At 43.3% G+C, this 25,477-nt stretch overlaps 1 protein-coding gene across 2 annotated transcripts in view; it reads right to left on the bottom strand.

The window, feature by feature from the left end:
- D2HGDH (D-2-hydroxyglutarate dehydrogenase) overlaps positions 1–24,672 on the bottom strand; it is a 32,007-nt gene extending 7,335 nt beyond the window's left edge. Inside the window, exons 1-6 of one of the 2 annotated variants that reach the window (XM_029069072.2) lie at positions 23,833–24,672; positions 17,091–17,148; positions 9,476–9,615; positions 7,947–8,140; positions 5,060–5,228; positions 2,420–2,563 (exon numbers count right to left, since the gene is read on the bottom strand). In XM_029069072.2, coding sequence (XP_028924905.1) covers positions 2,420–2,563; positions 5,060–5,228; positions 7,947–8,140; positions 9,476–9,615; positions 17,091–17,148; positions 23,833–24,235 — 1,108 coding nt within the window. In that variant the 5' untranslated portion in view covers positions 24,236–24,672. Of the gene's footprint in view, positions 1–2,419; positions 2,564–5,059; positions 5,229–7,946; positions 8,141–9,475; positions 9,616–17,090; positions 17,149–23,832 lie in introns of those variants that run through there. The other variant, XM_029069073.2, reaches the window with a different exon arrangement.
- Between the last annotated feature and the right edge of the window lie 805 nt (positions 24,673–25,477).

The following is a 25,477-nucleotide window of genomic DNA, read 5'->3' as shown; positions in this document are numbered from 1 at the left end:
GTAAGAGCTTAACAAATACCACTGGAAAAAAAATATCTCTTGAGGGTAGAAACGGGACCGGATTTAAGGAAGCGAGTGATTTATGGAGTCGGGGGTTGAAAGAAGCGGAAAGTTTTGGCAAAGGGAATTGAGCAATTGGAGAGGAAGAGGAGGCAACTGCAGATCAACTGAAGAAGGAGAAGTTTCAATATTTGAAGAACGATAACCAAGGAGGGGCAGAGGGGCAGTGTTTTCTTTCTTTCTCCTTTAGAAAGAGATGGTGCATTTGATAGCTTCTGCTGCTCATTTTAAGTGCTTTTTCCCCTAAAAAACAGTTTCAGTGCTGTGTAGGTTTACTCCAGAGAACTACTACAGAGGCACTAAACATTGTTGATAAATCTAATTTCCACTCAGCACCTACTTTTGTTCCTCAGTCAAATCTTCCTTTCAATACACATCAGTCTAAAGAGGCTACTCTCTTTTTAAACAAAACACATCCTGAGGCCTTCATAATTTCTGAGAAGTCTAGGCAAATCTTATTTAAAATACGGGCCTAAGATCTAGAGCTTAAGCACAACTGGAAGAGAAGTTCCTGATAAGCACAGGAACAAAAATGCTTTTTATCACCCGATAACTAGATGGTTGTTTTAATGCTCCTAGGACATGAGTTAGCAACATCTTTAGCTCTGAGTGGCAATAGCCACACTCTCAATCAATTGACTGAATCCCTGAAGCGCTTCCACTCTGCAGAGCACTGTACTGAGTACTAAGGTTGCAGCTTCTGGTTGCAAGCTTAGGCATCTGATAAGATGGAAAAGCAAAAGATGAAAAGACGATGACAGGAGAAGTAGCTTGGCCTACTGTAAAGAAGACTGGGCAGAGAAGTCAGGTGATCCAAGTTCTAGTCCCGGTTCTGACGCTTACCCTCTGGATGACCTGAAGCCTCAGTACCTCAGTGCCCTTATCCGTAAAATGGGGATGAAATACCCAATCTCCCTCCCTCTTAGGTTGTGAGTCATGGGACAATCAATCAATAGTATTTATTGAGTGCACACTGTGTGAGGAGCACTGTACTACTCAGTTGGGAGAGTATAATACAACAGAGTTGGTAGACAAGATCCTCTGGACATTTGATAGTCATCCCAACCCCACAGCCCTTATTAACATATCTTAAAATTACATAATATAAAGTACTCATTGATTCATATTAATGTCTGCCTCCCCCTCTAGATCGTAATCTCATTATGGGCAGAGATCATGTCTGTTTTATAGTAGTCTCCAAATGCTTAGTACTCTGCACATAGTAAGTGCTCAATACCTCTGATAGATTAATTGACTGATCTCTGTCTAGAGAAAGCTTACTCTACATGGACATATATAGAGGGACAGTCTACAAAATATTTGATCTGATATTTATACCAGTGTTTAGCATAGCACTTGGTAGGTATAATAAGATTTTAATAAATAAGAGGAGGGAGATAAGAGGAGGAAGAGGATGGGAGAGAGAGGAAGGGAAGGGGGGAAGAGGAGAAAAGGGAAGAAAGAAAAGAAAGAAGGAATTCCATCTTAATTGCCTCAAGTACCACACTTGGAAGTAGCATGGCCTAGTGGATAAAGCATGGGCCTGAGAGTCAGGACCTGAGTTCTAATCCTGACTTCGCCACTTGTCTGCTGGGCAACGTTGGGCAAATAACTTATCTGTACCTTGATTATCTTATCTGTAAAATGGGGTTTAAGACTGTAAGCCCTAAGTGGTACGGGGACTTTGTCCAACCTGATTAGCTTGTATTTACCCTAGCTCTTAGTACTGAGCTTGGCACTTAAATATCATAAAAGTGCATATATATACTTTTATGGTATTTAAGTATATATACTTAATATATACTTAAGTATTTAAGTATATATACTTTATATATATATATATATATATATATATGTATGTATGTACTTGAGCAAAACTGGCATACGGCATTCAATGATCTAACCCAGAGGAGCGAATGTTTGTAATAACCAATTGCTTCCCCCCGTCTCAAGCATGATGCCCTGATGGGGCAATGTGAAAAACCCCAAAACAGCACTCCTTAGCTTATAATAAAAATGGTGCCAAACTCAAGCAATTTCCTAATTTTACATTTTAAATTTGTAAAGACTTTAATGAGAGGTGAGAGTACAGTATTACATGGAAAGATAATAATCCTGCTAGGACTACAAACCGTCAAGCCCAAGGTTCCAGGACTACTAAATGCCAACTCCAGAAATGCCAGAGCTGAGCTCTTGCACACATTAAGCCCCACAAACCAGTATGCCAGAACTCTCTATTTTAGCAGTCTGGACCAAACAACTGATCAGCTCCCATTTTTCTGGAAAAAAAATGAAGTATCAGAACATAGCTTCATGATCTAGTATCAAGGAGATGAAAGCATTTGCCGGTAATAGGTACCTGTAACTGGGTTAGAAAGTTTGAGGTGGTGCTCAACCAATTTCATACACTTGTCATCCATGAACTCATAAGCAGACAGGATCTCTCCCAGCATCCCCTTGCAGGTCCTGAAGGTTTCCAGAACTTGATCAAAACTTGAACAACCTTTCAAAAGATTACCAACAGCATCAGGACTATCCACACTGATCATCATCTGAAAGACATCATTTGGTTAAAAATCAGGGACCAGAGTCTCATCCCACAAAACTCCCTTTAGCATCTCTTTTAGAGAGACATAAAATCTGGCTCAGTCTGAACAGGAGTGAATGAAATAAGTTTAAAGAAAATTAAAAGAAATACTACTTGTGGTTGATATTTGGAGGATTTTCAACCACAGATTCAGTTAAATCAAAACATTATCAGTGTCAATCAAAACATTATCAGTGTCATCTTTGAATATGAAAATCATTAATACCGAAAAGCAACAAAGAAGGAAAGTCAACAATGCTTTGGAAGTGTCATGGGGAGCTATAGGGGACAGAAGGGATTAAAAAAAGGAGAAGGGTAGCCACTCTCACAAAGCTCAATAGCAACCTTTTGAGTTGCCCTAAAACAAGTTTAGACATTATTAAACACTGAAGGTGGTAAAATTCACTTTTCTTCTCATATGAATCTTCCATGTGAATACAGACAACTGGTCCAGCACCATCTTACCGCCTCACCAACTGCCAGGACAGGGTTCCAGTTACATGAGGAAAGCTATGAAAACTATAACTAAGACACTTTCTTACTACAGTTGGAGTATACTACTTCTGTTATATAGTCTTTTGGAATTCACTCAGTTCTGCCATAGTGTATGCCTTCACTACATGTTTTGTGCAGAGCTCTACTGAGAAATTAGGGAACATTCTATGGACAACATGTGTCAGTTTGGATTGACTGCAACGCAGGGCTAGAAACAACATACGCAGACATTCATTCATTCATTCATTCAATCGTATTTATTGAGGGCTTACTGTGTGCAGGGCACTGAACTAAGCGCTTAGGAAAGTACAATACAGCAATAAAGAGAGAAAATCTCTGCCCATAACGAGCTCATAGTCTTCAGTGGGGGACAGAATGTGTGTGGTGTTAATTTAGGTGTCAATACTACAACATTATTTCTCCTTAACACAAGATTCTACAGTAACATAAGTCCCGCATAAGAGAACTGATTTTTAAAAAAACTGTATTTGTTAAGTGCTTACTATGTGCCAGGCACTGTATTAAGAGCTGGCATAGATACAGACTAATCAAGTTGGACACAGTCCCTGTCCCAAATGGGGCTCACAGTCTTAATCCTCATTTTACAGATAAGGTAAATGAGGAACAGAAAAGTTAAGTGACCTGCTTAAGGTTTCCCAGGAGATAAGAGGCGGAGATGAAATTAGAACCCAGGTCCTTTCATTCATTCAATAGTATTGATTGAATGCTTACTATGTGCAGAGCACTGTACTAAGTGCTTGGAATGTAAAATTCAGCAAAAGATAGAGACAATCCCTGCCCAATCTCCTGACTCACAAGCCTGTGTTCTTTCTACTAGGCTATGCTACTTCTCATTGATTGTTCTCAAATCACTTAAATCACCATCTCAAAGGTGATCTAAGAAATCCTTTAATAATAAATTACTAAATGAAAATGTCCATTAGTGAAATCATCTTGTTTAACTGCCATCTCCTTTCCTTTACATAAGACAATTGACCAAAGAAGCAAGTTGTGAATCTGCAGAAAAGATATTGTCCAGATGTGTACTACAGGGATTGGGAATTGGGAGAATGATGTGGAATTTAGGGAACTAGTGAATCAATCAAATCCATCACTTTTAGCAATGTCGTGAAGGTATAACTGAAAGGATTTGGTGAAAAATCGAATATATAAATTGAATGAGAGATGACTTGAGGATATGGATTTCTAAGATAGGAAGGACAATAGTGTTGTCTACCGTGATGGGAAAGATGGGGGAGGACAGAGTTTGGGTGGGAAAATGAGGAGTTCCATTTTGGACATCACGTTTGGTTTGTGGTGTCGGAGGGATGTCCAGGTATAACGTGAGTATAGCCTGAATAAGAAGGGAAGGAGGAGAGGGAAGGGAGAGTGAGCAAGAAATGTAGGATGGTCTTCTGATTTCGGTTAGGTTAGAAGCAGCATGGCTTAATGGATAGAGCATGGGCCTGGGAGTCAGAAGGATCTGGGTTCTAATCCCGGATCCTCCACTTGCCTGCTGTGCGACCTTGGGCAAGTCACTTAACTTCTCTGAGCTTCAGTAAAATGGGAATTAAGAGTGTGAGCCCCATGTGAGACTGGGACTGGGTCCAAACTGATTAACTTGTATCTATTCCATTGCTTAGAACAGTGCTTGGCACACAGTAAGCACTTAACAAATACTATAATAATAATACTATATATTCTCTATGAGAAGCAAATCGACACCAAAGGAGTTGAGAACCGATGGCCATGTCCCTGAGGATGCTCAGCAGGGGGATGAGTCCTGCCTTTTGCCAGGATCAGTTTCTGAATCGGCAGGAGATACTGTCAAAGCAGCTTTATGTTCACTTTAAATATTACGGTCAAACTGTACACTAGACGATGATCCCGGTTAACAAGTAATCAATGCATTTCTACCTAGGAATGCCAAATTGACAGCCTTGGGTTTCCGGGGACACAGGATGGAGATGGCTGTGATGATGCCCAAGGTGCCCTCCGATCCTATGAAAAGCTGCTTTAGGTCATAGCCGGTGTTGTCCTTCCTCAGTGAGGTTAAGCAATCCAGAACTGTGCCATCAGCCAGCACCTAAAAGGGCAGAAGAAAAGGATATAATTTAGAGATAGTGGCAACATAGAATACCTATGCATTTCTAGGAAACTGCTGGCAAGAGATTCTCGCCGAGGTATTTGATATCACTGACAGGTACAAAGAACTGCATGGTGGAAGTCAGTAGGAAAGCATAACAGTGGGGCAGGGAATGTGTCTGTTTATTCTCCTATTGTATTCTCTCAAATGCCTAATAACAATAATAATAATAATGTTGGTATTTGTTAAGTGCTTACTATGTGCAGAGCACTGTTCTAAGCGCTGCGGTAGATACAAGGTAATCAGATTGTCCCACATGAGGCTCACAGTCTTCATCCCCATTTTACAGATGAGGTAACTGAGGCACAGAGAAGTTAAGTGACTTGCCCACAGTCACACAGCTGACAAGTGGCAGAGCAGGGATTCAAACCCATGGCCTCTGACTCCCAAGCCCGTGCTCTTTCCACTGAGCCACGCTGCTTCTCTATACTCTGCTTCTCTACACTTCTCTACTACTGTGCTCTGCACACAGTAAGCATCCACTAATTACAACTGACTGACAGTAGTGTGGCAGCATGGCTGCTGAAAGGGACACACTCAAAGCAGAGCTCTCTGGCTTGTCCAAATTTCTTTCTTCTTATGGTTCACGTAGTGCCACTTAAAACAGTGACAGTGATAGTCACCATAAACTTCCTTTGCTCCCCCGAGAAGCATCATAATCTATTGGAAAGAATACAGGACCGCGAGTAGAAAGATCAGAGTTCTGATCCCAGCTCTGCTATTTGCCTGGTGGGAAACCTTGGACAAGTCACTTAACTTTTCTGTGCCTATTTCCTCATCTGTAAAATGGGGATTAAATATCTGCTCTCCTTCCCCATTAAACTGTGAGCCCATATAAGGCAGATAATGTGTCTGATCTACTTGTATTAATCATGGCTTGGCACATAGTGTTTAACAAACATCTCAATTATTACTACTGATATGATGATTATTAATTGTCCTTAGGCAAAATGCACTGATATGATGATTATTAATTGTCCTTAGGCAAAATGCACTGGAGAGGCATAGCACCCCATCCTGCTTGAAAGATACCTGTCACGTGGTAACCATTCTGTGTCACCTCAGGTGGACTCTATCTTTCTGATCCCAAGTGGGAGATTAAAATAACTCAGTAATTTTTGTTATTCCCTGCTGAGAGGCCAACAAATTAGGAGATGCAGAAAAACTGAGTTTCTGACAAACATTGGTCCTGTAGCAAAAATCTAAACATCCCCAAAACTTTTGCTGCAAGCCCATATTGCAGTCAGGTATCAAACGCAAGAACTGTCTCCCATCTTTCACACTTGCAAATGCTATATAAAGTCATCCCTTAATTCTGTCAGTCTTCCCTTTCCCCAAACCCACTTTGGAATCCCTTTTCCTCCATTAACTTCTTTACCCCACCATTACTTCTAGAAAGAGAAAAAGCACTATATAAATTCAAGGTTTTATTCTTTCTCCTAAGAACAGCTATAGAGGAGCTGCAAGGCCTAGTGGAAAGAGTGTGGGTCAGAGGACCTGTGTTCAAATCCCAGCTCTGTCAGTTGTCTGCTTTGTGACCTTGGGCCTCACTTTCCGCACCTGTAAAATGAGGACTAAATTCCTGCTCTCCCTCCTCCTTATACTGTGAGCCCCTCATGGGAAAAGGACACTGTCCAACCTGATCAACTTTATCTACCCCAGAGTATAGAACAGAGCTTGACTAGTAAGCACTTAATTATAAAATGGATAATAATAACAATAATAAATGTTATCTTCCAACCTAGCTCTAAACTCATATGTTGATTGCTACAGGCAGGTCCTCTTCTAGTAGTGTATTGCTGTCATTATCCCTGGAAAGTGGCTTCTTTTTTTTAAAAAACAAAACTGGTTTATCAATACAGGAAGGGAACCAACAGACCCTCTTCCCAGCCTTCACTCTGATTCCAGGGGTTTGACTCTCTTTTCCTCACATTTGGGCCCTCACTAGGTAACCCTGGTCTATAAATATAGGTTTATATTTATGTTTACCCCCGCGCTTAGAACAGTGCTCTGCACATAGTAAGCGCTTAACAAATACCAACATTACCAACATTATTAGGTTGATGAGAGCAGATAATGTATAAAAGTGTTCATAATAGTTCTCAGGGGAAGTTCAGGAGTTCAGTGAAGTCTCAAACAATAGCTGAGATTCACTACAAAAAACAAGGTTCCAGGCAATACAGGTTTTTATTCATACTTCTTGAAATGCTTGGAGAAAACTCCAGAGGGAGGAAAGTGAGGCATCAAAACAATGAGCTGAGAGTTCTCAGGTCACAAGAAATAGATCATCATGCTGCCCAAAGGGTAGACATGCAGTGGCTAGGAATTATCAGAAATACTGACAGTGTGGCCTAGTGGGGACACAGCCCGGGCCTGGTAGTAGGAGAATCTGGTAGGTTCTAATCCCAGCTCTGCCGATTGCTTGCTGTGTGACCTTAGACAGGTCACTTAACTTCTCTGTGTCTCAGTTTTTTCACCTGTAAAATGGGTATTTAATCCTACTCCTTCCTGTTTAGACTGTGAGCCCCATGTGGGGCAGGGACTGTGCCCAACCTGATTAACTTGTATCTTCCCAAGGGTTAGAACAGTGCCTGATACATAGTGAGCGCTTAACAAATAACATAAAAAACAGTCAGCCGCCATTTTATTACATCTCACCACTTCCAAGCCCAGGACAGTCCCACGGAGGGAGCCATATCTCAAGAATCGCAGACCACCTGCATTTGTTGCCACATTGCCTCCAATGTGGCAGCTGCCCTTCGCTCCAAGATCAAGTGGCATGATAAAGTCCCGCTCCTCCACATATCTGTTTAGGTTCTCCAGGATACAGCCAGCCTGGCAAACAAGAATTCCTGAAATACCAGATTCAAGTTACTGAATAACCCCTAAAGCTTTCCTCTCAAAGGAAAACTGATCACCAGATAGATCCCCGTTTGTCCCCAGTCAAGAGAAAATGCTGGGAATCCATACACAATCTCTTGCCCCAGGGCCATCTGTCACTTCTGGATCCAGTGGAAAAAGAGAGAAATGTGTACCTCTCACTCATAAAGGAAATTACATATGAGAGGTGCTCAGAGAAGGCTCATCCTCCCAGGAGTGTAACCGACCCCACAGAAGCAGAACAGAGCACTGAGGGAATTGTAATACAGATTTCCAATATAGGTTGCCACCAAAATAATTCTACAATTGGTAAGGTGAGTTCCCACTATCCATCCATCCATTTCTACTTCTTGGAAAGCTCCACCCGCTCCCTACCCCCATATCCCTTGAGCAGAAAATCTAATTTTAGTCCACCTACTCCTGGTCAAGTTACTAATGTCACCCACACAAAGGTTCTGGTCTTGCAGGGGGGCAGTGTACCCTGTCAACTTGGCTCTGGTTTGGAGAAACATACAGGCTAATTCTGAACCAGTCCACAACACAAAGACAAAGTCAATCCCCACTGCCCGTGTAGCCCATGGCCACTGGCTGAGAGGTTTGCAGGAAGCAAGAGACAGAAAGAAATGGAAATGTACGAGAAAAGAAGGTGACAGTACAAGTGGCAGATAAGATATGGAAATAGAAAGGGGAGATATAAGTCATGAGTTTAAATTGCTAGATGCATGGCAAAAAGAAATGTTTTTCTCACACTTTAATCTAGCCCAGTGAAATCAGAAAATATTAGTCACTAAGCATGGCAAGCATAAGAAGCTTGGCTAAGAATTCAAAATGAACCTCTAAGCATTCGTCAAGGCTTCCTCATCTTCTGTATGAAGTGGATTTTAGAGATTTTGCTAACGGCATGTGAAATACTTCTGGTAACTTTCTTATTTTGGGTGCATAACAATTGCAATGATGAACATCACTTCCCCGATTAATACGTTCTTCTAACTACTCCCTTTTTCCTCAAATGCTTTTTTTTAAAAAAAAAGACCCCTAGAGAAAAGAAGAAATTATATATGTAGATGAACAGCAAAAAGGTCCAACAAAAACTGATGAATTTGGAGAATTCAAGAAAGCTCTTCATTTTTTTTTGTTCTACAGATAACTGAAGAAAAGATATATTTGGTGAAATATGTGTTCTAACTCTGGAATGAAAGGCAATGGCCAACCATCTCAAACTGAAAGTGAACAGTTTCTACATTAATAGAAATGCACTGGGCTCTCCGCGGCCCATGACTATTTTTAAATGGTAGAAATTGACTTACCAGACACACTGTTGAAGCTGATGACTTGATTCATAAGAGCCGTGGAAAGGATGATTTCATCAAAGACAGGGACACTGCCCCCCACCATACCAGTGTTCCCCCCTTGTGGATTTATGGCCAGGTTCCTCTCATAGCAATACCTAAAAGGAAACACATTTTTAAATTGTCATCTTCCTTTCATTCAATAGTATTTATTTATTTATTCAATAGTATTTATTGAGCGCTTACTATGTGCAGAGCACTGTACTAAGCGCTTGGGATGAACAAGTCAGCAACAGATAGAGACAGTCCCTGCCGTTGACGGGCTTACAGTCTAATCGGGGGAGACGGACAGACAAGAACAATGGCAATAAACAGAGTCAAGGGGAAGAACATCTCGTAAAAACAATGGCAACTAAATAGAATCAAGGCGATGTACAATTCATTTAACAAAATAAATAGGGTAACGAAAATATATACAGTCTTCCTCCACACCCATGCTTAAAAACTCAATTCTCACAGATTTGAAAGTCCAGTTATGTGAACTTCCTGAATCAAAGAACAGATCTGGATTTTCATCTAGGTCCTATGTCAGAAACGTGAATAAAATTAGTCCTGTTCTTTCTTTTGACTTAGCAAGGAAACAGTTTCTACTTGGAACACTTTCCACCGAGTACAGTTAGCCTGTAAAATCATCTATCTTTAAAGACCACCTAAACAGAAAGATCTTTTGGGAAGAACCTCAAGTGGCCTAAAAGTCTCACTGTACCGAAGCACTGTATCAGTTCTGACTTTACTTAAGTCTTATTCAAAAATTTCACTAGCAGGATAATTCTATTTCTTTCCCCTACCATTCCTTTCCCCTTTTATGCTCCATCTATACCCACTCCCTTGGAGAAGATACTCTTTCCCACTGCTTCATCTATCATCTCTACATGGGCAATTCCCAAATCTACCCCTCCAGCCCTGACCTCTCTCCTCTGCAGTCTCGTATTTCCTCCTGCCTTCAGAATATCTCTACTTTGATGTCCCACTGAAACCTCAGACTAAACATTTCCGAAACAGAGCTCATCTTCCCACCTAAAACTCTGTCTTCCCCATGTCTCTCCCATCATAGTAAACACCATCACAATCCTCCATGCCTCACAAGCCCGTAACTTGGCATTATCTTCTACTCATCTTTCTAATTCAACCCTGTCAATCTGTCACCAAATCCTGTTGGTTCTACCTTCACAAATCGCTAAAATCACCCTTTCCACTCAATCCAAACTGCTACTAAACTGAATTAAGCATTTATCATATTCCGCCTTATTATCCCACATGACTTCCCTAAAATCTCCCCTGCTCCCTATCTTCAACTATTCACTTTCCAATGGCTTTTCCCTCCTTTGCTTTCAAACATGCTCATGTTTCCCCTGTGATATAAAAAACAATAACAACAACAAAAAATAACAACTTTCTCTTGACTCCATGGCTTCCTCCAATTATCACCCCATTTCCCTCTTACCACGCCTCTCCAAATTCCTTGAGAGAGTTGTCTACACCCATAGTCTCAAGTTCCTCTCCTCCAATTCTCTTCTTGACCCCCTCCAAACTGGCATTCACCCCTTCACTTCACAGAAACCACCCTCTCAAAGGTCACAGATGATCTCCTTCTTGCCAAATCCAATGGCTTTGACTCCACCCTAATCCTCCTCAACCACTCAGCTGCCTATGACACTGTCAGTCATCTGCTTCTCCTGGAAACATTACCCAACCTTGGCTTCACTGACTTTGACCTCTCCTGGTTCTCCTCTTACGTCTCTGGCCATGCAGTCTCAAGTCTCTTTTGCAGGTTCTTCCTCTGCTTCCCTCCTCTCCCTCAAGATTCAGTTCTGGATCTCCTATTCTCCATGTCCACGTACTCCCTTGGAGAACTCATTCACTCCCATTGCTTCAACTACCATCTCTATGCAAATGACCCCCAAATCTATATTTCCAGCCCTGATCACCCTCCTTCTCTACAGCCCCACATTCAGGACATCTCTATTTGGTGTCCCGCATATTCTGCCTTCGGGATACCTCTGTTTGGATGTCCTTTGGAGAACTCAAACTTAACTTTCCAAAACATAACTCCTTATCTTCCCACTCACATCCTATATGCCCCTTGACTTTCCAATCACTGTAGACAGCACCACCATCCTTCCTCTCTCACAAGCCCATGACCTCAGCATTAACCTTGACTTATTTCATTCAACCCATGTATTCAATCTGTCACTAAATCCTGTCAGTTCAATCTTCACAACATTGCTAAAGTCTGCCCTTTCCTCTCCATCCAAACTGCCACCACATAAATCCAGTCATTTATTCATTCATACATTCATTCATTTGGGCAGGGATTGTCTCTATCTGTTGCCAAATTGTACATTCCAAGTGCTTAGTACAGTGCTCTGCACAAAGTAAGCACTCAATAAATACTACTGAATGAATTCGGTGCAGAGCACTGTACCAAGTGCTTGGAAAGTACAATTCAGCAATAAAGAGAGACAATCTCTGTCCATACACGGCTTACAGACTAGAAAGGGGAGACAGATTTCAAAACAAATAAACAGGCATCAATATAAATAGAATTATAGATATATACACATTAAAACAAGTAAACAGGCATCAATCTAAATCAATAGAATTATAGATATATATACATATATACAGAAGTGTAATGGGGTGGGGAGAGGTGGGGAAGAGCAAAGGGTCAGGGTGATGGGGAGGGGAGGAGGAGCTGAGGAAAAGGAGGGCTTAGTTTGGGAAGACCTCTTGGAGGAGATGAGCCTTCAGTAAGGCTTTGAAGTGGGGAAGAGTGATTGTCTGGCAGATTGCATTCATACATTCAATCATATTTATTGAGCACTTACTGTGTGCAGAGCCCTGTACTAAGTGCTTGGAATATACAATTCAGCAACAGATAGAGACAATCCCTGCCCAACAATGGGCTCATACTTTTAAAGATTTGAGGACGGAAGGCCAGGGGTTGACAGTGGGACAGATGAGAAGAAGGTACAGTGTGAAGGTTAGCACCAGAAGAGTGGAGTGTGCGGGCTGGGATGTAGAAGGACAGAAGGGAGGTGAGGTAAGAAGGGGCAAGGTGATGGGGAGCTTGGAAGTCAATAGTGAGGAGTTTTTGTTTGATATGGAGGTTGATAGGCAACCACTGGACAGTTTTGAGGATGTGGCGACATGCCCTGAATGTTTCTGTAGAAAGATAATCTGAGCAGCAGACTGAAGTATGTACTGAAGTGGGAGAGACAGGAGGCTGGGAGGTCAGAAAGGATGCTGATGCAGTAATCCAGTCGGGACAGGATGAGTGATTGTACTGGCGAGGTAGCAGTCTGGATGGAGAGAAAAGGGCAGATCTTGGTGATGTTGTAAAGGTGAGACCAGCAGGATATGGTGCCAGATTGGCTATGTGGGGTGAATGAGAGAGCAGAGTCAAGGATGACACCACATTTGCGGGCTTGTGATACAGGAAGGATGGTTGTGTCGTCCAGGGTGATGGGAAAGTTCAGGGGAGGACAGGGTTTGGGAGGGAAGATAAGGAGCTCTGTCTTGGACATGTTGAGTTTGAGGTGGCAGGAGGACATCCAAGTAGAGATGTCCTGAAGGCAGGAGGTGATGGGAGCCTGGAGGGAGAGAGAGAGAACAGGAGAGGAGATATAGATTTGGGTGTCATCCGCATAGCTGATAGATGATAATTGACGCCGTGATTGCTATTCCGCCTTGATCACGGCACTATTTGGCCTTGATATTATATCAGCCTCCTTGCTGACCTCCCTGTCTAATGTCTCTCCCCACTCCACTCAATACTTCACTCTGCTGCCTGGATCATTTTTCTACTGAAACATTCAGTCCATGTTTCCCCACTCCTCAAGAACCTCCAGTGGTTGCCCATCCATCTCCGCATCAAACAGAAACTCCTTACCATCGGCTTTAAAGCACTCTATTGCCTTGGCCCCTCCTACCTCACCTCGCTGCTCTCCTACTACAAGCCAGCCCACACACTTAGTTCCTCAAATGCCAACCTACTCACTGTGCCTCAATCTCAAATAACTCGCTGCCGACCTCTCGCCTGCATCCTGTCTCTGGCCTGGAACACCCTCCTTCTTCATATCCAACAGATAATTACTTTCCCCACCTTCAAAGCCGTATTTAAAGCACATCTCCTCCAAGAGGTCTTCCCTGCCTAATCCCTCATTTTCTCTTCTCCCACTCCTTTGTGTATCACCCTTGCACTTGGATTTGCTCCTTTTATTCACCTCTCCCTCAGCCCCATAGCAGTTATGTAGATATCCATAATCTATTTATATTCATGTCTTACTCCCCCTCTAGACTGTAAACTTAGCATGGGCAAGAAACAAGCCTACTACCTCTATTATAATGAACTCTCCCAAGTGCTTAGTACAGTCTCTGCACACAGTAAGCACCCACTAAATACCATTGATTGATTGATTGATTAAAATTGCATCAGCCCCCTGACTGACCTCGCTGCCTCCAGTCTCTCCCCACTCCAGTCCATACTTCACTCTGTTGCCTTGACCATTTTTCTAAAAAACTGTTCTGTCCACATCTCCCCACTTCTCAAGAGCTTCCATGGTTACCCATCCACCTCCACATCAAACAGAAACCCCTTGCCATTGGCCTTAAACCCTTGATCAGCTCAGTCCCTCCTATCTTAACTACTTGGTTTCTACTACAACCAAGTCTTTACTCTTCGCTCCTCCAATGCCAATCTATTCACTGTACCTTGATCTCATCTATTTTGCCACTGACTCCTTACCCATAGCCTCCCTTCTCCTTTGTATACGACAGACAACCACTCTCCCCACCTTCAAAGTCTTATTCAAATCACAACTCCACCAAGAGGCCTTCCCTGACCAAGTCCTTATTTCCCTTCCCCCCTCTACTTTTTCCATCGCCTGTGCACTTGGATTTGTACCTTTTAAGGATCTGATATGCATCCCACTCTCCGCCCCACAGCACCTAAGGACATATCCATAATTTATTTTAATTTCTGTCTCCCCATATCAACTGTAAGCTCCTCGTGGGCACGGATCTCCCAAGCACTTAGGACAGTGCTCTGCACACAGACTGTGCTTAATAAATACTACTTCTCCCCTCCACAATGTCATTTAGTTCTGACCTTTTTTAACTCAAAAAACATCATTTGCCTCATTTCTTATCATCTTTAATAAGGTGGGTGAGAAAACACATTTTCTTTTTCCGATTCCATTGTAGCTTCTACACAACTAATGTCAAAAATCTCAGAATGACTCAAACTTTCCTTACCACAAATGATTAAGTGCCCAAAAGGGGCTTGATAAGGAAATAGTTTGGAATCACTTATTATTTAGTCTAGTAGTAAGCCCCACAGACTTGGTGAAGGAACCCTAGCTTGCCAAGCTCATCTAACATTTTAAAGGTAAGTTGCTTTCCCTCTAGGAAGTGTTCGAATCAAAACATGGTGGTCCGTGTGGCACTACCATAACTGTTCCTGGTCGATTCTTATCCCAGAGAGGCTCCTTCCCTCCTGAGTCCTTCCGTGAGCAAACCCATCAGAGAGAATGCCCTCTGTTCTTTGGTTCAAAGCTGCTCTGGACCCTCCTGATTCTAAACTTGCTGTGGCTGAGGAAGCAGTTGGGAGGTGCAGACAAGCACATTTCCCCAGACCACCCCCAACCCAAGTTGGTCCGTGGGGACTCTGACCCCACCAAAGTGATGCTCTCATTGAATGGCTGAGGATTTCTGAACAAGATCGAAAAGGAGTGTAGTGGCTTCTCTTGACAATTTATGGATGATCGCGAAACCAGGCTGACTCACTCAACCCAAGCAACTAAGCATTAGTATGACATACTGACCTAAGAGGCCCTAAACAAGGGTAGAAAACTAAAAGTGAAAAATCTATAACTCCCAGAAAATGGAACTGATAAGGGGAAGAGAAAGGAAACTAATTTCATATGCATCAATATGCACAGAGAACTAGCCTCTCTTTTAACCTGCAACACATAAGTACTAACTTACATGTAGCTCCTTGTCATTTTTCCTCCTGTTTATACATAATTTTAGCGATCATCTACCCAGGTAGATTGTAAGTTACTTACGGGAGGAATCGTGTCTACTTACTCTACGGTATGATCAATCAATCACTGGCATTTACTGAGCACTTACTGTGTGCAGAGCACTGTGCTAAGCACTTGAGAAAGCACAAACACACTGGAAGGTATGATCCCTGCCCATAAGCAGCTGACATGCTACAGGTGGAGACAGCCATTTAAATATAATACAGACAGGGGACATGGTAGAGTATAAGGTTATTAAGGGCTTAGTAGGGTTCTACACACTGTAATTACTCAATAAACATAATTGTTTTGATTAACCTTACCTTCCACAATCTAATAAACAATGGCTAAGAAGAGATAGGGTCATCATTTATATTACTGTATAGTCTATGATCCACATATCCCTTTTGAACACCTGATTACAGCCTTTTTCCCTGTAATATTACTAATATTATTGGGTCTTTGTACTCTAAATTATGCCCATTTTTTTAATACCAATACATCAATTTCACAGTAAGCCCGTAAGAAATGTTTAACTCCCTGCCATCTCTCTCTCCTTCCTACATCATGATTCCTGGGAGTAAGAATGAAGGGAAAGTGGTCAAAAAGAGCCCACCATTCCCTAGTTAACCAATATATACTTTCTACTTGCAATTGAGTGTTTGGACCTTTAGGGGTTTGGTTTTCTGAAAGGGCATCAAGGGAGATAGATGATTAAATGTTACCTACCTACATCCTAAATACTCAGCTCCTCAAATGCTCTAGTAAACATAGAAGACCAAACATTAATCTGTTAGGAAAAAAACTTTACACTCTGGTTTGATGTTTAGCTCAATTTTTTATAGTACTTTCTAAGCACTCACGCAGTACAGTGCTCTGCACAAAGTAAACACTCAAAAAAACCATTGACTTTGGCAGTATTCAAAGAAAACTTGGATACTACTGCTCTGCTCTAAAGCGGGTTCAGTTTTGCCATTTAATGCCACTATGTGGTAAAATAGTATATTGCTGTTTTCCAGGTATTTTTCATGCAAGGCTCAGCAACATCCACAGAAGCATCCACAACTTCCTACACCAAGAGGTACTTGAATCTTCCTTTTGTAGTTCAAGAATTCTTTTCCCCACTTTTTTTATGCCTATCCTTTGCTTCTTCCCTGTTCGACCAACACACTATCATCTTCCTGGAGGTGCTTCTAACTGATCAAAGATGATTGGAATAATTGTTTGCGTTTAGTAGCTCAGGTGACAGTTCTTAACAGAAATACAAACCCCTAACTGTATTGTGAGTTCAGTGGATTGTGGTTTTGCATGGCTTGCAGCAACATTTGGCATCCATGACGTTTTCTAATTACATTGCCAGGATTTTCCTAGTACAAGTACATTCTCATCAAACTTTCAAGGCTAGACTGCTAGCCAACTTCATTTGCTTTTGCATGCAGGTGTATTATCCGTAAGGGCTGGGAGACTTCCAAAACAAACCTCCAGGCAAAGTCCCTTTCCACCAAAAAAGAAAATAACCACAGTTCAAATGAGTAAACAGAAGTTACCTGAGTATCTGAGATATCTCTTCTGACGTCCGAGGCCTCACTAACACCTTACTGCAGCCTGCCATAGAAACAAAACACAGGCAAGCCACTGAAGGTTATAAAAAAAATGAAAATCTGTTGACATTATTGTTTCTCATTATTTATAAAAGTTTGTGCATGCTAAATCTATATCTACCTTCATATTGCCTAGCAGAACTGGGTAAGAAAATCAAGAATGAAATCTTGTAACATACATCAATATTGGCCAGCAATGACTATTTGTAAATCTTCTTTTGAAAATTAACTTTAAAATAAGAACAATCTTCTCTGGAATTACTTGGTCAGTTTAAACAAGCTCTTGAGAAAGTATTTTAAAATAAAATATCATTTCCGCTCACAATTTCATATGACAAGCCTTAGTTTGCCTATTAATGAACAAATACCAAGACCTATCATAGCCGAATCAAAACCCATCACAGCTGGACAATCAGATTCTCTTTTCTCTCCTCCACCTCCATTATTTCTTCATGGTGCCAGTTCTTGCACCCATAATTAGTCCCACATATATTGAGGTGTAAGATGGGAGGGGGATGAACTTTGACCTAGTCCCCCATGGTCTTCCCCAGTGCAAAAACCCCACCACCCGTTGCTGGGCAGGGATTATCTCTATCTGTTGCCGAATTGTACATTCCAAGCGCTTAGTACAGTGCTCTGCACACAGTAAGTGCTCAATAAATACAATTGAATGAATGAATAAACCAAAGCCTTAAACTGGTCTCTACAGGTGAGAGCCGCTAGGCTGGATTTAAATTGTAGAAGTAGTCGTTGGGATTAAGTGCTTAAGGGGGACAATTTGAAACGTCTTCCCATGAAGTTTTCAGACCGTGAATTGTTCATCAGGGAAAAAGATTCCTTAAGAAGAAGCAGAGTGGTCTGGTGGAAAGAGCACAGGCTTGGAAGTCAGAGGACCTGGATTCTAATCTCACTCTGTCAGTTGCCTGCTGTGTGACCTTGGGAAAGTCACAACTTCTCTAGGGCTAGTTCCCTCACCTGCAAATTGGGGATTCAATACCTAGTCTCCCTCCTACTTAGACTCTGAGCCCCATGTAAGACCTGATTATCTTGCATCTACCCCAGCACTTATAGTTGTTGCGGAGCGCCTCAAGATGGTGATGATGAGGCCAGCCTCAAGCCCACGACATGGGACCGGTGCCTTGTGAACTGTAAAATGGCTGCGCCACGTGAAACTCCTCTGCCTTGCGCCATTTCAATACTCGTGAAGTGCTTACACGATCATGAAAGTGCTTACTGCTTAGCTCCAATTGGGCGCCCTGCGCCAGCATGGGGTTCCTCCATACCAATAAAGCTGGCAGGGCTGCCTGGGATCAGGGTGCTGCAGTCACTCGTACCCCCCGGGGTGAACGGGCTGCTCGCTGCTTTCCTACTGTCCTGTTCTTTGACCCGTTCTCTCGGAGTCTTTCGTCTGTTCACTGACTAAACGATGAAGACTATCGTATAGAGACTATCCCTAAATTTGTCTAAATTTGTCAATAACAGTTTTGGCGACCACGAAGGGACCCTGTCATGTTAATTGACTGATTCAGCCCGAGGAAACGTGGGACGGTGAGTTATCCCCGCTCTGACGAACGCCTACTAGGGAAGACTAGTCGACTAAAAAAAAAAAACCTCGCTTTTTGGGAAATCCAGGTAGTCCTTCGGTGGGGAGGCTCCTAAATTTAAATTTTGGTGTAACGTCAAGGGGTTGAGGACCCGGGTTGACGTTGGGAAAAACTCCTGCGCAGGTGGAGTTGAGGGGGGTCGCGGATCCTGGCCAACATTGAATACTGAAAACCCCAGTGCAGCTGTCCAGTGGGACTGTCCAAGTGTCCTCATCAGTAGGGCTGCTGGACCAAATGGGGAGTAGTCACCCCGAGCCGGATCGCTGCTTTACCTGTGTTTTGGAATCATGGAAGACGGGTTGCCTTCCTCAAAAGAAAAAAAAAACGAGAAAGAGAGAAAAAAGAGAAAAAAAAAAGGCAGCGACCAAGGCGAAATTAATTTGGTGCTGCCAGGACTGGGGACATTGAAACGATGAGAAGGGTCTTTACTTTTGGGCAGAGAGGGATACTTTTGACCCCTCAGCCCTAGAATCACTTCTTGCCTTTCTCATCCCTCGTAAGTTTCCTCAGGTCCGCCGCTGGCCCCGTTCTTCTGGGTCTCCTGTCTCTTGGACCCTCAGGTCCAAATTTTCCACACGGAGCGTGTTCTGGCGTGGCCTTGTCTCGGTCCTCGGGATGGACCTGGTGATCCATTCAATTACCAGAACGAGTCAGGTGGCATTGAGAGGACTATCCACACCCTTACTGTGGTCCTCCCCACCCCCTCTCCGCTGGCCCCAGGCGCCCCGGACTTGTCCCGGGAATGATGGGACTGGCTGCCCAGATCCTGGGGGCATGGGGCTCTTTTCTTTTGTCTTTCCTTTTCTTTTCCTTGCTGTGTAGTCGCAGCCTCTGAATTTCATGGTGAGATTAAGATGGGTGTAAAGAGAACTCATCTGGCATTCCACCTTCCCACCATGCCCAAAGTTCTTTTTGTTTAAAAGATCCACTGTTGATAGGGCTATTAATTCAAAATTGTCATTAAAAAGCTTTGAAAAAAAAAGAAAAAAAGGCAAAACAAATCACCAGTTTTACAGGGGTTTTGAGGATAAAGGTCCCTTTCAATTCAAGAATTACCCTTTGGTTCACATTTCTTTGTTGCAAATAGGCACTGAGCTCAGGAAGAATTGGAAAAAAATATATTTCTATTAACTAATCTTCTCTGTCCAGGAAAGTGGAAAAACTTCCCTTTTAAACAGTTCATCTTTCTCAGGAAATGCAGTATTGGGAAGATTAGAAAACAGGTCTTTGACCTATGAGTAAAGGTTCTTTTCCAATGGCTTTAGGTAAGGCAACACCTTATACGGTAGATATTCCTTGTTCCCCTTTTGCCTAACTTAGTGGAGGGTAAATATGCTCAAAGGAAAGTGACTGAATTTTCTTCTTAATAACTTAAAGGAAAACTATGTTAAAATTTGAAATATTCACAAATATTTTAGAACCAAAATTTGTACATGATCCTTGCCCTTTCAATTCATCCTGACATTCCCCTGGCATAAGTCTCCTTAGAAGAAGGATGTTTTGGGGTCCAGAAAATATATCAGAAAGTAAGAAAGACAGTCAAATGTTGTCTCTTCCGTGTACTCCAGTTTAAAGAAATTTAAAGAACAATTCTACGCTTAATAACAAAGCTAGCAGAATTTAATGTGTATATTTTGTAATAGGTATTCCAATGGTAGTAGTTGACGGCATAGAGCCATGGTTTTTGTCTAATTTTTTTTTTCATCCTGCTTTAATATATATTTGTAACTATAACTTGTAATGCTGGTAGTTTGGTTTTGGGTTTTTTTGTAAGTTCAATTCAGGTGCCGAATGGAATTTTCTCCTAAATAATAGGAATAAGAAAAGTATGAGGGATTTTTAAATGTACATAAGTCTGATAAGCCAATCTAGGAAAATAATGGGGTGAAATTGGAATTGCAGAATCTTATCATTTGACCTACCAAATTTCCTACCAACATGGTTGTAAAGAATCTGTGTTTGTGTTCTGTTTCCTCTTTGAACCAAATTAATTGAATGTAAATGTTCCAAACTTTATAACCTTGGAAGTGCAGAAGTTGATTGAAATTGTACTCCTCTTTAAAGGTGCAGTTTCTTCAAGTTGTTTGCATAACAAAATGTTCACTTCCTGAGCTTTGACAAGCATGTTTATTCAGGAAGAGGTTGTGTACTGTCCTTAGTGGAATATTCACAAGGAGAAACTGCATTTGGATTAAGCATTACTGTAAATTTGAAATGTATTGTCTTGCCACAGAGCGTTTAGTTTAATCTAAACAAAGCTCATGTGGTGGTGTTAGGAAAAATTCTTTAAATGCAAAGCTGGACAATTCTTGAAAGGCAAAGATGGGTATCTTAACCTGCAATACTTTGTAGTTGTACAAAAAGCTGTTTGGGAAGAGGTTTGGAAATTTTCATGTGTGTGTGGGTATGCTTTCTGATAAGGTGGGTTCAGCAATTCTGTCTTTGAGGCAGGGCAGGGTATTCCATTGTTCCTTAGGGAGGGATAGGTTTCTGGAAGTCCATTTAATTGGAATATAATAATAATGTTGGTATTTGTTAAGCGCTATGTGCAGAGCACTGTTCTAAGCGCTGGGGTAGACACAGGGGAATCAGGTTGTCCCACGTGGGGCTCACAGTCGAATATAATTTGACTGGGCACTTTCTCACTCTGCCAGTCCCTACAGTTGGATCCTGTTAACCAGGTCCAGGTCAACAGTAGCCATGGCCTGACCAGACTTACCGGACGTACCTCTACTGTACCCTGACCTTGAGCTCTTCACAGATGGTTCCTCTTACGTGGAAGATGGGGTCTGGTTCTCTGAGGCCGCAGTTGCTACTTCCATCGGAACCCTCTGGTTGACCGCTTTACCTCTTTCCTATAGCGCTCAGGCTGCGGCACTAGTCGCTTTTATTCAAGTGCTCCTTTTGGTGGCAGGCTATCGTGTAAATGTCTACACGGACTCTCGCTACGCTTTTGAGTTTGCCGTGCCACCGGGGCCCTTTGGTGAGCCCGTGGGTTTGTCACTTTAGCTGGATGGCCTATTGCCCACGGCAACCTCATCGCGGAGGTGCTTCAGGCTCTGGCAGAATCGGCTGCAGTGGCCGTCATCCACGTTGGGGCTCACACAGGGTCCCGATACGCTATCAGCCTAGGTAACGCCAGGGCAGACCACACCGCTAGGGCGGCTGCTCAGGACCCTGTCCGAAACAAAACGGTAGTGGCTACGCTTGATACAGATGTGACCCTGTTGACTACTGCCCTGCCTGTTACTGCTGAGAAGAGGGTATTGTTGCGGACCAAGTATGAGGTTACCAAGCAGGATGGGTACTTCTGAGTCCCTGACAGCCGCCTCATCCTTCCCTATTCAGCCCTGTTTACTGTTTGTCAGTGGATCCACAAGTCTTCCCATTTTGGGGCAAGGGCCTTAGCCAATACGCTGAGGGCTTCTTCCATGCCCTGGTCATCGTGGACCACCTGACGGGCTGGGTTGAGGCTTTCCCCACAAGGACCTGTACCACTCTCGTGGTTGCTCGTGTTCTCTCTTAACCACTTTCTCTGCAGTTTGTTTTGCCCAGTGCTCGGCATGGATCCATCATTTGCAGGTGAAAGCAGCTGTTGTGGACAATCTCTGCGACGGCTCCTGGAGGACCTGCACCGTCGCCTCCTGTGCCAATGGCTGCCCCGTGCCTTCCTTCACCGCCTCCATCCCCGCAGGCTGCCCGCGTCCCCCCTCTATGGCTTCATCAATCCTCGTCTGGATAGGCTGCACTTCCTTGACTGTGCTGGTTGCATGTATTTTTTTTGCGTTCTCCTGGTTGTGTCTTCAGGGCGCTCCAGGGTGGGTTACGGGTTCTGGCTGCTTGCCCATTCTCTCCCTGATAACAGCCAGGACCCCTGGTGCATCTCTCCAGGGCCTCTCAGCCCCGAGGACGCAGAGGGGGGACTATTGCGGACCGCCTTAAGTCCACGTCATGGGACCTGCGCCATGTGAACTGTAAAATGGCTGCACCACGTGAAACTCCTCCACCATGCGCCATTTCAATCCTCGTGCGCCGCTCTTGCGCGGGCCAGTCGGGTGTCATGTGATCATGGAAGTGCCTACTGAATGGCTACCATCCCACGTGCGCCTAGCTCCGATTAGGCGCCCCGCGCCAGCATGGGGTTCTGCCATACCAATAAACCTGGCAGGGCAGCCCAGGATCGGGGCGCTATAGTCCCTCGTACCCCACCGGGGTGAACGGACTGCTCGCCGCTTTCCTACTGTCCTGTTCTTTGACCTGTTCTCTCGGAGTCTTTCGTCTCTTCATCGACTAAACGAACCCTCCCTAAATTTGTCTAATTTGTCGATAACATAGTATAGTACTTGACATACTGTAAGTCCTTCATAAATAGCATAAAAAATACCATTACTCTTAGTAATGATCATTGTTACTAAAAATAATAATCATAATCATAATAAATCTGGCTGACAAAACCAAAATTACCAGGACCACATATTACTTGTCCCTATCCTCAGAGCCTGCCTGATGGAATTTTTCATGCTCTTCCTCACAATGTCACCTTACTGTGGTGTTAACGTCCTTAAATCTTGTTCCCAATCTTAACCCCAAGGATAAGTGTTGGCCTGAGGAGGGGTGAGGCCTAATGGAAAGAGCACAGGCCTGGGAGCCAGAAAACCTGGGTTCTAATCCTAATTCTGCCACTTGCCTGCTGTTTGACCTTGGGCAAGTCACTCCACTTTTTCTGTGTTTCAGTTTCCTTATCTGTCATACTGGGATTCAATTCCCAGGCTCCCTCCAACTTAGACTGAGAGAACCATGAGGGACAAGGACTGTGTCCACCCCGATTAACTTGTACCTCCCCCAGCGCTTAGAACAGTGCTTAGAACACAGAGTAAACTCTTAACAAATATAAATGGCATTAATCTAGAGTAAGTGAATATTTTTCTTCAAGGTGTTGTTTAACCTGTTCAGACATAGCACTGTTTATTTTTTCCTTTAAATGTAACGTCCTTAGAGAACCTGGAGTGTGTCGTTTGTGGGATTTGTATAGTTCCTAGCAAACTGTGAAGGTCTCATAAATATTAAAAAAGGATGACACCCACCTCGAACCATCTTCAGCCAGTCCACGTTAGCAGGTTTCAGTTCAGCTGGATCTGTGACGACTCGGCCAGGGATAATGTTTTCAAAGAAAGCTAGATCTTCATTAGACACATGTGAGAAGGGCAGCCTCTTCACAGCATAGCGATCGCTCGTCAGCATCACCTCTTGGGATCTGGCAGAAGAGATACACAAGTCTCTCCGACCGAGGAAGCCGGCAATCCTGGCCACCTGGAGGAACGTGGGTCTAGATGTCCTGGACTGGTCTTTACATTTCCTCTTCATTGTTTTCTGTTCAAGAGCTCTGATTAATCCCACTGATGTTCTATGGTGGCTACTCACTAGCCATCTTGGAAAGACTCCATGTCTCCAAACAGGATGCCTTGGAACAAGGCAGAAGATTGGCATGGTTTTCTAAAACACAAAACAAGGAATCAACTTTCCTTCAGGGCCTTTTTACCGGGAAAAATAAAACCCTAGGCACTGCGCTATCAGTTTAGAAGATCCAGAAGAAATTTGTTTGAGAAAAGGCACCTCCCTCAAACACTGGGCTGCCTCCCTCAAGTAAATGGTTGCCTTCCTCAATCAAAAGGCACCTCTCAATCAACAGTCAAGTGTGAAACTAGAAAGGAGGTAATTGGGAATTTGCAATTGCTCTCCCAGGCTACAAATGCCTGCAGGGGTGGCGATTAAATCACTAATTCTGAAATTCTATGGCACTAGATTTTGCTAAATTGGTAAATTGCTACATGGCAAGCTGCATGCCCTAACTGGAGTCAGAGGACCTGGGTTCTAATCCCAGCTCCGCACTTGTCTGCTGTATGACCTTGGACAAACACATAATTTCTCTGTCCCAAGGTTACCTCATCTGTAAACTGGGGATTGAGACTCGGAGCCCCAAACGGGACAGGGACTGTGTCCAACCCGATTTGCTTGAATCCACCCCAGCACTTAGTATAGGCTGGCACACAGTAAGCACTTAACAAATACCAAAATTATTCATTCATTCAATAGCATTTATTGAGCGCTTACTACATGCAGAGCACTGTACTAAACGCTTGGAATGTACAATTCCACAACAGATAGAGACAATCGTTGCCCATGGACGGGCTTTTGACAGACAGACAAAAAAATCTCCTTGTTTAAAAGCCGCTTTTAGCACATTCCGCTTGTCAGCTGTGTGATTGCATGGCTCAGTGGAAAGAGCCCGGGCTTGGGAGTCAGAGGTCGTGGGTTTGAATTCCACTCTGCCACCTGTCAGCTGTGTGACTGTGGGCAAGTCACTTCACTTCTCTGTGCCTCAGTTACCTCATCAGTCAAATGGGGATGAAGACTGTGAACCTCACGTGGGACAACCTGAAAGCAGCGTGGCTCAGTGGCAAGAGCCCGGGCTTTGGAGTCAGAGGTCATGGGTTTGAAACCCGGCTCGGCCACTTGTCAGCTGTGTGACTGTGGGCAAGTCACTTAACTTCTCGGTGCCTCAGTTCCCTCATCTGTAAAATGGGGATTAAGACTGTGAGCCCCACGTGGGACAACCTGATTCCCCTGTGTCTACCCCAGCGCTTGGAACAGTGCTCGGCACACAGTAAGCGCTTAACAAATACCAACATTATTATTATTACCCTGTATCTCCCCCAGCGCTTGGAACAG

This window comes from Ornithorhynchus anatinus, chromosome 7 (assembly GCF_004115215.2).
Source record: "Ornithorhynchus anatinus isolate Pmale09 chromosome 7, mOrnAna1.pri.v4, whole genome shotgun sequence".
Lineage (NCBI taxonomy): Eukaryota > Metazoa > Chordata > Mammalia > Monotremata > Ornithorhynchidae > Ornithorhynchus > Ornithorhynchus anatinus.
Note: the sequence above shows the minus strand (reverse complement) of the source record. Positions and strands in the feature narration are given on the sequence as shown.